Source organism: Carassius gibelio, chromosome B7 (assembly GCF_023724105.1).
Source record: "Carassius gibelio isolate Cgi1373 ecotype wild population from Czech Republic chromosome B7, carGib1.2-hapl.c, whole genome shotgun sequence".
NCBI lineage: Eukaryota > Metazoa > Chordata > Actinopteri > Cypriniformes > Cyprinidae > Carassius > Carassius gibelio.
The window spans coordinates 19,286,995-19,299,243 of record NC_068402.1 but is presented as its reverse complement, the minus strand read 5'-3'; the positions used below and the strand labels follow the sequence as shown (position 1 = coordinate 19,299,243).

At 36.0% G+C, this 12,249-nt stretch overlaps 1 protein-coding gene across 1 annotated transcript; it reads right to left on the bottom strand.

The window, feature by feature from the left end:
* Window positions 1-1,383: 1,383 nt before the first annotated feature.
* Window positions 1,384-4,605, bottom strand: tnni2b.1 (troponin I type 2b (skeletal, fast), tandem duplicate 1). The gene is made up of 7 exons (XM_052560034.1): window positions 4,526-4,605; window positions 3,013-3,099; window positions 2,724-2,760; window positions 2,490-2,618; window positions 2,186-2,275; window positions 1,927-2,103; window positions 1,384-1,797 (listed from the first exon to the last, which is right to left on the bottom strand). Exons 2-7 carry the CDS (start codon window positions 3,018-3,020, stop codon window positions 1,708-1,710), a joined length of 531 nt encoding a protein of 176 aa, XP_052415994.1. The 5' UTR covers window positions 3,021-3,099; window positions 4,526-4,605; the 3' UTR covers window positions 1,384-1,707.
* Window positions 4,606-12,249: the final 7,644 nt, after the last annotated feature.

Genomic DNA, 12,249 nt, shown 5'->3' with positions numbered 1-12,249 from the left:
TTCAGAGCTTTGAAACTCTGGCTCCTGTCTTTTCCAGTTCTCTCTTCCAATCAGCAGAAAGCTAACCAGTCATGTGATGATCCCCTGGAAAAGTAAGATGATACCACACACACACACACACACACACACACACACACACACACACACACACGCACATACCTCAAAACAATAGCATTGTAGGACCAGTAATAGTCTTTTTGTTGTCAGGCACTCAGTGCAGAAGAATTATATCCACATGTATTGTTTACCTTCCTTAACAATAAACAGGTAGACTTAGGTACAGTGAGTACATAAGTAGAGATAAGTGCCTAAGTATCCATTATCATCATTATAATTCAACTAAATGAATCGTGTGGGTGGAGAAGAAGAAGAATGCAAATAATTAGATTAGCCACTAATTATATTAGTTAAAATAAGGTGTATAAAAAAGGTCGTGCACGTGAAGGTGTATAATTATGCCAGCTAAGATGTATACATCACACTTCAGCAGTATCACAGGTGAACGCCTACATATTTATATTTTAATAGTTACTTTAAGCACTAAGGATTTTGTATGTTTAACTCTTCAGGCTTGTACTGTATACAATACACTTTTTTATTTTAAGAATGTAAATAATGAAAAACAGGAAAAAATAAAAATATATCAAAACAGTATATTAAATAAATAGTCTCTATGTGTGACTTTGCATAACACCACCCAAATGTTCACACAAAGAAAGTGGACAAAGCTGAGTCCAGCCCAGGGTTGTCACTTGTGTCCTTTCAAACATGTGTTTTAAGCAGTGTAGAGTAGCACTTGTTGTTTCTCCCATTACAAATGCATACATGGTTTTATGTTTAAGCGGCGCGTTAAGCAATGCAACACATAAAAACACAGTAGAAGTCATTATAATAAGTAATTTTGTCCCCACTGGATGCAAAAAAATGCATAATTTGCAATGGGTTTTATTGTTTTTGTTCGGTTGTGCCAGGAGACGCCATCACAGTATGTTACAGGGGCGTAACATTTCCATCACACGCTTGAGGTATTCGGCTAATCACAACGCACTGGACAGCTGCCCAATCAGAGCACAGCTCACTTTCCAGTACAATGAGCTTTCTAAAAATCCATGCGTTTCACAAGGCGGGGCATAGAGGAGAAACAATAATGTACATTATGTGGAAAATAATGTGTTTCTTGAATCTTAAACTGCATAAACACATTGCATTACACCAAATACACAACATAATGTTATTTTTAGCAACATCAGGATCCCTTTAAAGATTAAGTCTCTACTAGTTTGATAATCTGGCTGTTTTCCCCTTGTGACCACTAGGGGTCATGGGTTGCTGTTGTTCTTTAGTCTCACACATTTGGTGAAATAATGAAAAAGCAAAACTTCAAATTTTGATTGCTTGATTTGTAGTTTATTTTTTTCCAACAAACATCTCTCAGTTCTATTTTGAGTATTTAAATGGGTTTTATTTATGAATATGTATTTATTTGGTCTAATTACAAAGGTCCAAAGTCAAATTATTATTTTACAAATTAAAGCCTCAGCTGCAAAACCAACCATCACATACATAAAAACCTCATTTATAGAATACATAACCAACTGTGACATCACTTCACGCAACAAGATAGCATTACCATCTCTCAAAACCCTGACCACGATAATTAAGACAGCCTGACCAAATAAATCATGTTAATGTATTTTAAAAAAAACTTTAGGCCTCAGACTCAAACATTTTCTTCCTGCCATCCATGCCTGCCTTATCCTCGATGTTCTTACGCCAGTCTCCCACTGCCTCCTTCTCCTGTAGCACCAGAAAAAAAGTAGTGTTTCAAAACTACAAGTGCAATTTGTCTACTGTTGCTGTTTGTAAAAGTCTTTAAAAGGCATCATCTGAGTTCATCATCTGTCCACATGTTATGTGCACGCTCACCTCCTCCTTGACCTCTTTCTTGACCTGTTTGAGGTTGGCTCTTAGATCCAGAGACACCTTGTGTTTGGAGCCCAGCAGCGCCTGCAGCATGGCATCAGCAGACATACGCACTTTCTTCAGAACAGGTTTCTTGAATTTACCTTTCAGGTCCTGGACCTTTATCTTCAGATCTTCAATCTTAGGAGATCAAGAAAAAAGTTTTAGGTTTTAGAAGTTACGTCAGTTAAATACATTATCTAGTAAAACACCACAAAAGTACCTCTTTGTTTGACTTGGCCACTTTGCTCTCCATATCATATCTTTGTTCATCAACAGCGTCAATCTGCTGGTGCAACTTCCTACACAGCTCCTTTACACAAAAGTACACAATTAGCCTATTCAGTTCATTGGTCCCCAAAAAGGCAGAAAGTTTTGTGAGAGGATTAGGTTTACATTTTGGTAATGGGGGAAGAAAATACAGTTTGTACAGCAGTTTGTCTATAGAACATCTCCATAAAACATGGAAGTAAGTGTGTGTGTGTGTGTGTGTGTGTGTGTGTGTGTGTGTGTGTGTGTGTGTGTACCTGTATTTCCTGCATGCTTCCAGGTAGTGAGAGAACAGGGCAGTTCTCATCCATGTATCTCTGTTTTTCCTGCTCAGCCTCAGCTGCCTCTTCCTCCAAAAGGCCATGAGCAATCTGAAGCAACAAGCTCTGGAGCACAAAGACAAAGGAGCAACATAGACAGCATTCAACAAGACAGTCATTAACAGCTCATACTGTATAGCACAGATCACATGACAAAAGACATGACCTCACCTTCAGATGCTGCCTGCGGCTGGACGACATCTTTTTCCTATCAGAAAGCAAATGTTTACAATCTCAGAGAGTGGAGAACAGTGCATCATTTAGCGGTTGGGCTGATTAAGGTTGCGAGAAACAGATGGAACATCCATGCTAAAACACTTTTGATAGTAATAATAAAATGTATGCTAGTATGTATCATTATAAATACGACATGATCATGATGCTAAATGTGTTTGCTGAGTTCAGTAATTAAGGACTTAGTGGCTCGACCTTTTTCACGGTGTTGTAATTCAATACTTACTCAGACATCTTGCCGGGCTCTTTGTGGAAACCCCTGAGAAGGTGAAGACGCCTGTGGGTGGCAGGTGGGGGTGATACTGCCTTCAATCTAATGGAAACAATTTGTATTCAGTCATCGGACCTGCAGCAGGTCTAAATTTGGCTGAGATAATGTGAAAGAGAGATGGGAGTGTGTGAGTGTGGAGACCCACAGAAGTGTTAGGTGTTTGGATTTGAATTTGAGAAGCAGTTGTCTTGTGCTCTTTTTTTAGTGATCCTTTGTAGGAAGCAGAAGGTCTGCATCAATAGAGAAGGCGAGACAGCTGACAGACAACTTGCTGCCTCTTGAAGAATCTCCTCGACTTCAACACTCAACAGCTGAAACCCACCACAACTGTAAAAATACTTCCTGATCTATTAGTTCTATATTTTTCTTGCTGGTTTTTTTTGGTGGGGGATTTGGCGTGGACACTGAGACATTCTGTTTTCTAAAATCAGCTGTGGTCTACATACCTACATAGCTACGCAGTCTACATATGTGGTATATCATAAGGTGTATGAAGGAAATGTGTACATTGTGAAGCAGGATTGCCCAGGATTTATGGTAAAACTTGTTCATTGGTTAACGGTAAGCTTCCATACTCTACATAGTGAAAAAACTCAAACAGATCTGTTGGGACATTTCATGTAATTTAATAGTAAAATGGACAGTTTTTGGAAGTAAAATGAACAAGTCATTTGGACATTCACAAAATTTCCTGCATGACACTTCATATTTCATGGTATTTTGTTAAAACTATGGTTTTATGTTACTTCTTGTGTTGATAGATTGACTGTTTATTGCATTATTTTAATATGTGTTACCATGATGTTATTTTGTATTTGTGTGTACAAAACCTTATGTCTTTATGTTAAGAATAAATCAAAACAGATTTTAGTAGTCGGTCGGTTATGGTAATTTAACAGAAACCGGCTGTTGGATTTACTACTTTCATTTTTTTTCTGTACATTTTTGTATTTTAAAACCATTTTAAAAATGTAAAATGTACAAGTAAGTTAAGTTGTTTATATTTTATAGTATTTTAATTGAATTATTCCAGCAACCCCAATTGCTGTTTTTTTTAAACAACAGGTGCTGATAACGTCAGGAAATATTTAACTGTAAGAATGTGCTTAATGAGATTCATAATCTTTGAACTGAATATAGCCAACTCAAATAGACCCCAAAAACTAATACTACAAATAAGTCAAATTAGGGGTCTAATAAGCTTTCTGAGCATTTGACATTACAATTTAAAATTAAAATTGATCATAATTTATCCATAAAGAAGACACCAAACAGTATGTTTTAACATATTAAAACAGTATTATATTTGGCAACAGCCCAGTTTTGTCACTAATACATTATTAGTACATTATAAAGCATATTATTTTGCTTATTGCTCTAATTTCTTGGCTGAGTATGGCTGCTCAGAATGATTGAGATCTGAAGATCTGCTCTAATGTTAGAGATGGACAGAATAACAGAGACTCACCTTTCAGCACAGAGCAGGACGTTCAAAGGGGATTCGAGGGAAGGAATATCAGCTTATAACATTAGTTGAGTTTATATAGGTTTCCCATATGGCTTCTCCAGTCTTTTTAAGGAATCTTTTTTTAGCCAATGAGACTGTCAAGTCCCAACTCCCCCTCTCCTTCCCTCCCCCACAATCAACACACACACACACACACACACATTTGTTTTCTCTCACTCGTGGCGACTAACCTGTATTGTTCTTATATTGAGCTAATGATGCTTTCGATCCCCTTACATATCCTATTACCAAAATATTTATGCATTTTACTTAAAAAAGGATTTTGTAAATGTTACCTGGTCACACAGTGTAGGTAATTTCATTTTTATCTGTCTTTGTGGGGACATTTGGTTCACAATGCAAACACACCTGACCCAGATCTTTCACTAAATCCTTGGAATGAGCAGAGAAACATGACACACTTTCAATATAGGCGTTTCTTGCAAATGCAAGAACTATAAGAACTGAAGATGGACCCTAAACTATCACTTCTGTTGCTGTAATCTCTGTGTTTTCTCACCTGTTGTGCTCTCTAGCAACAGTGTTTAGCAATAAAACAGGTGGAAACTCCAACTGTATGACAGAAATATCACTCAACACATTCTGCAGACACATTTTAGATCACATACTACACATATACTTCACAATTGCATTGTACTTATTATAATTATACACTTGAATTCTTCAAAACTATGCTGGCTTGTCTGTTTAAAAAGATTATAGTCTTTAAAACATACAAACAGTGAGACTTTGCAAAAAAAAAAAAAAAAAAGTACATAAATGAGTACGTGTTCTATTGAAGCCTTGATCACAAGTCTTAAACATCCTCAATCTGTTGAAATAGATCAGATCACTCCAAGAGGTTTGTCACCAGGTGGCATTTTAAAATCCAGGTGTCCACTCTTGAAATGGCTTTGAGGAACCCCATTATTATTTGATTGGAAAACTGTAAATATAAAAATAATGACAGAGATGCATTTCATGAGACAAGAAAGCGGGAGGTGGGGGGGGGGGGCAGATATCGCCCCTTAAATAATTTTTGACTCTATGGTTTAGCATGTTACTTCAGGGCTTCAATATGTTTAAGCAAGAGAGAGCACTTACTGTATTTCATTGTAATAAAATATATATTTTATATTCCTGATTAACTCTGACTCCAACCTGCCACCTCCTGGTGCATTACAGAGTGACAAGTCCGATAGCATGGTGACACTGAGACAAAGTTGAGTTTTGATCCAAACCATCATGACATAAGTGCCCTTCGAAGTGTACATCACTGGATATTCATCATGATTCCAGTTCAAAGCGAGTGTGTTAACACTTTTGGATTATCACAAAATATAAACTCTGTGTTCAACCATAGTTCATGAAACTTACACATTTTTTCCATCAGGATAATTTTCACAAAATAATATAACTCTGATGAATTTTGAAGCCTAAATATAAGCACCAGAACTTAAAAGCTAAACTTAGGCTATAAACTAACTACACCACCATGGTCGCTCGCCTTCAGCGTCACCACCACCACCACGCTTCCCACAACTTTTTCAAACTTATTTTTAAAACGTTCAGTGAAAACGATTTACTCTGTGTATGAATTATGAACTCCAGGCTACATGAACATTTTCATATAAACTGGAATAAATACAAAACTAGAGCCAAACTAAAACTGAAATGAGGCATAGTATAGTGAATAAATTAAATTAAATGAATGCATTAAAAGTAAATCAATCCTTGATTAATATGAATATTTTAATAAAAAATGTGTCTTCACAACCGATGAAATTCAAATAACAGCAGTGTGAGCGAGTTTTTGGATATGGTAAGAATAAACTTATTTTAGTGAATAAAGTACCACATTTCAGCTTTGTTGCGGTGGGTAAGTTTCACAAAATGTTATTTTATCCTTGTTTCTAGAAAATCCTCAATCTATGTGCTCCGTAACTAACAGTTGTAATCATTTAAATTTAACATGGCTGTAAGCACTATGAATCATTAAAGTTTCACTTTCACCGTGACAAAGCCATTAAATGTGGTGTTAACATGGAATAATTGTAATATGTGTGAACCCAGAGTCTCCGTATCAGTAGGAAAGTGATATAACAAGCATCTTCCATCTGAAGACTTGTGTTGCATTTCAGGGCAAAACAAAAAACATTGCACGAAGCTATTAATTTGTTATTCTATAATTAATTGTATTACAAATTATACTATGACTAGAAAATACTGTAGCTACATTGATAAACTGTTCGGCGTGATGACGTTTTATGTCTCGAGTGGGGTAACTGGTGTATTATTTTAGGGATTTAAACAAAATCCCATTCAAAAAACCCATTAACTGTGGGACGATGGAACCGAAGTGCTTGAATGTTAACTCGCTTCTGGGTTTTTGCCTACAAAGTGACATCATAGTTCTGCCACTCTGTTGTGGCGACATCCCCCCCCCCCCCCCCCCCCACCCGAAATGTGCCACTGATCGCAACCTACTGTGATTGGTTGTTTGACATGTCTGTTAAACGGCCTCATGGGTGGGCCAATGAAAGCTGCCATTCCACACCTTCAGCAGTCAGTCTAAAAGTTTAGTGTTGGGGGTGATGCGAGTTTATCAGATTACTTTATACTAAAGTATCAGATTACTTTTTTCAAGTAACTAGTAAAGTAACACATTACTTTTTAATTTACAAGAAAAATTTTCAAATAAGTAATGATAGTTTTTTTCCTCATTTACTGATTGAAATTTCTCCTGTACCCATGTTAAGAGAAATCGGGAGTAAGATGTTACTTAATTTCTAGAATAAATGTGAACATGCATTAGTTTAACATTAGTTTTCCTCAAAAAAACAAAAAAAACAAACAAACATAAGTTTTCCTTAAATAAGACAGTTAAAAGCAACTCAGAATATAATGCAAACCTGCAATAATTAAAGTATGTTAAATAATACAAATATCATTTAATCCCACTTTATAAACACATTTGCTGCTTACCTTCGATAATCCAATTCAACCATACTAATAAGCAAATTATTGTCATAATTCCCTGGCATTGGGAAGACAACCTTGGAATAAATATCGAAGACTAACAATATAGATAGTGACATCATTTATCACTAACACTGATCCATCACGAGTTGAAAAACAAAACTATCATTATAATGACTGAATTTGTGAAATTAATATCTTACTTACATTGTACGTACATCTGCGCTTCATTATTTATGATGAGAGAATTCACAAGATCGAATTTCAGTCAGCGAACACGCGCGCACTCAGCAAAACGGATCTGTTTCAACGATAACTCATCAGAACGCCTCTGATTGGCCATTGCATTTCTAAGCTCAACAGAATTGTGTGTGATTAGTTCAAATTCACAACAAAAACGCCTAAAATGAAATATGATGCAACATGAGCAGGTCTTAATTTAATGCCACGATCGACATTATCTATTCATGTTCACGTTGTTATTAACAGACAGATTTAATTTATTTGTGCAAGGCATTTTTGTCCAATTTAGTGACATTTTTTCCCCAAGTCCCCGTGGCCTTACACAAACTCGGCCTATAGTTGTGGCATTTTTATTGATTTTCTCTTGATATCTCAATATTGTTTCAACAACAATTGCGGGTGCAAAAGTGATATTTGGTGCATCAGAATTTCCAGTATGGTTTTGCTTTTTTTCCTATTCATTCATACAGTATATTCCTTTGGACTTATTTTCTGTCTTTAGTAGAAAAAAATGTTTGATTACCAGCAATTTTCAAAATGTTTTCTTTTATGTTTGTGAGGACATGACCAGAACAAAGGCGGGGAGACACTTGCTTGCAGTCAAAAGAAGTTTATTGACTCACATCTGACACTGGAGACATTAAAATTGACCCTCCTCATGAAGGCCCTAACCAACACTAGACCCTGAGAGGCCAAGTATGCCCTTTTTGAACTCAAGGGTCAAATCATCCCAAATTATAGGAAAACTCACAAAAATAAAAATCATATACACAAACATAAACAGCCACATAAACTCAATTGAAGATAAAGTTCAAAACAGCATAAGATCAACATTAAAATACATTCAAAAACTGATCAATTAATTGAAACTTTGAATAAATAACTACAAAATAACCCTTTTTGGTGTCTCTTTTTCTTGACCTAATGTGCACCTTAGAACAGAAAAATAAACCCAAAAAACAAACAATAGAAAGCAAACATTCATATCAATGATATAAACCAAACAAATATAAACCAAACAAAACCCAGGGCATAGCCCAAAGATTAAAGATGACTTATGACATTGTCACAATGTTCAGCATAAGAAAGGAACTCATACAGGTTTAGAACAACATGAGGGTGAGTAAATGATGACCGAATTTTCAATTTTGGGTGATCAACATGATTTAATTGGTTGCTAGCTATCTGGGAGTGTTGCATACCACAATACTGTATAAAGTAAGGCTGTCATTGTCCTTAGGCCCTTATAGCTATGTTTGAAAACACCTGTTTTTGGCATTGGTCTGCAAACAGAGACATTTGGGCATTTCCTGCATCATGGCGGCGATGAAAGGTAACAAAACCGTACCCATGAGAGAGGCAGATTTTTCTGTTTCTGCACACTCGCTCAAAACAGGTGGGTCTAATTTGAACAAATATTGTATTCAACACTTGTTCATTCACATTCGGGTGCAAATTCTAACTAATGTCCCAGACTGTTCTCTCTGTTGACCGCTATGCTTTCTTGAAAACCAGGTTTAGTATGTTGTCATTTTTATTGTCCTTGGAAGAAGATTATTTTCAAAAAGTTCTCTGAGCAGAACTCACAAAATGCAGTGTACAAGTTTCTTAAGAGGTGCCGCTGTCAGATCATATAAACTTAGAGAAAAGATGCAGTCGATATTATAACATGTTGACCTTTGTAATTACACACAGCAGTTTGAGGATGATCACCTTTGTATATTTTTACTATTCTGGGTTTCTCCAATAAATGTTCGTGTATAGTAATGAAGTATGTTATCATTTCACAATCATGAACATATTTTTCTCACTCTTGTGTAGTAACTGTTTTTTTTTTTTTTCATTAAAATGTATGTTTTTCCCCTCACAGCCACACGAGGGCGTCAGACATCGCTTGGCATCTAGAAAATACGATATTTGTTTGACTTAAGTAAAACTTCTATTTTGGTATTTTGGTAAATTTAGGAAATTATTACTGTTACATTTTCTAATATTAGTCAAATAGCTTAAAACATCAGCAGCACCTTTGCCATTCCATCACTGCAGAGTTAAAGATCTCCATTGTACTTTAGACTGATGTTTTTTTAACATTTGTAATAAGACTCTTACATTGTGGAAGAAGAAAAGGCTGACTGTTACAGCCACAAAAATGCTATTTTGCTCCGGGACCTCAGATACTTTTTTGAGCATCACAGCAAATGTCTAGGCCTACAAAATAACTTTAGATGACCTTTGTCAGACTTTGGGAGTTGAGCTTAAGCAGACGGTCCTTCAGCATCTCTCAAGTGTGTTGTTGAATTATGACAGTTATGACTGAATGTTGGTAAAGTGAACAAACCTCAAAATGTATTGGACCCTGTGTACTCACAAGTTTTCTGATATTTTTTATAAATACATTTGATAAATAAATCTTTAATATTATTGTTAGCATAGCTCAGAGGTGTTACTAGGCCTTTTTAGGAGGTCTTCATTGTCTTTAGTTGCATTAACTAAACTAAGTAAATAAATTTAGTATTACTACTGCAGTGCAGAAATTAATTTTATGTTAAGTGCTAACCCACAAAATACGCTGTTCAGGTGGAACAGAAACCATAGTGTCGCCCCTGGTCAAATCAGTTATTAGCACAAAAACGTGTGTGTGTGTGTGGTTCAGGTATACCCTAGATCAGGGATAGGCAACTCCGGTCCTGGAGGGCCACTATCCTGCAGAGTTTAGCTCCAACCCTAATTAAACACACCTTAACCAAGCAATCAGTGTTTTCGGGATTACTAGATAGATACAGGCAGGTGAGTTTTTATGAGGGCTGAAGTTAAACTCTGCATGATAGTGGCCCTCCAGGACTAGAGTTGCCTATCCCTGATTATGGGGACAAAATGTCCCCAACAAGGATGGAAATATCAAAAATCCTTGTCCTTGTGGAGACAGTTTTTGGGTCCCCATGAGGAAATAAGCTTATAAATCATAATAAATCACTAAAATAGCAGAGTTGAGGGTTAGAGTTAGGGTAAGAGGTTAGAAAATACAGTTTAACTATGGAACATTTCCATAACACACAACGGAAATACAGCGTATATATTTGTGTTCATGTGTGTTTTTATCTTGCTTGTACAGGAAAGAAAAAATTGCATCGTCTCATGTAGTTTCACAAGTGAAGCTACAAATCTATCAATTCAGTACACTGGAACACAGCAGTAGTGTTAATATATGAACCTACTCTGATAAAGACAAAATATTAAATATTTAGTATTTAATAAATATCTCCCCCTATTAACAAAAAATGCAGAGAGAGAAGTAAGTTCAGTACATTTGCTGATCATACAGGGAAGGAAAAATGGGAAGTGCTTATATATATAGCATACCCTAATTGGGGGCTAAGCTGCGCTGCAACTGAAATCCTTGAATTGGCTTTGCCTATCTAAATTAATAATACGAAACCTGTTTATTTCACTATAATACAGCAGTGTGGACTTACTGCATTAGAAGCTGAACTGTATATACACACATAGTTATTTAGTGACATGTCATCTATATTTATACATTTATGAAGTGACAAACACTTGAGTGTTGAGCTTTGAGACATCCCCCATCAAGAGATGTTTCTTCATTAGTTTACCTATAGTTAGTTAGTTAGTAACCTTTATTTAACCAGGATAATGGCAATACCTGTTCAAGAAGGCAAAAATGACATATCAATTAACATATTAGCAAAAAAAAAATTTGTTTTTTATATACAAATGATGGATACAAATAATTAGATAACAAGCCATGTATTGATTTATATGTAGTGCAGTCTGAGAACATGAGTTTGAGAGACACATAAGCCTTATAAAATGTCTGTTGTCGTGAAATTTTTCACCATATAAGTAAGGACATTTGGCCCTCACAAGTATAACTTAACAAGTACACTCACATTTGTTACTTACCCGCTGGGCCTCTCAATCACATCTCAGAGGCTGCTCTTCTGTTCTTCATTACTGGGTAATCAGAGTCCTGTAACCATTTCACACAATAGCACTGCTTAGATTCATCATATAAACATAATACACACACACATGCTGAACTTAATCCTCTGATCTCCCCCTATTAACAAAAAATGCAGAGAGAGAAGTAAGTTCAGTACATTTGCTGATCATACAGGGAAGGAAAAATGGGAAGTGCTTAAGTTAAGCAGCAGAACAGTCTTCATCTCTGCTTGCTCAGGCTGGTCTCATTCAGCAATAAGCACCATGATTCATGATATTAGTTCAGTTATGATGTAAAAATGACTGCTGAAAAATGTCAAATTTAATGCAGCATAATTCAAATCTTTTAGTGAGTGAAGATAAAGAGAAAAGATAAATGACATGAGGATGACTTTGCTAGTAGGATAAGAAAAAGCTAAGAAAACGAGAGAGGACTGGGGAATGATGAGTGGAATCAAAGGAACTGGGAATATGAGGAATGATCAGATCAGATGGCGGAG

Bases quoted from the DNA above. Each gene is read 5' to 3' on its own strand.
- tnni2b.1 (XM_052560034.1), bottom strand. The intron at 2,619-2,723 runs GTGAGGTCATGT...TTTGTGCTCCAG, and splicing joins GCCGCAGGCAGCATCTGAAG to AGCTTGTTGCTTCAGATTGC. The intron at 2,276-2,489 runs GTACACACACAC...TTTTGTGTAAAG, and splicing joins GAAGCATGCAGGAAATACAG to GAGCTGTGTAGGAAGTTGCA.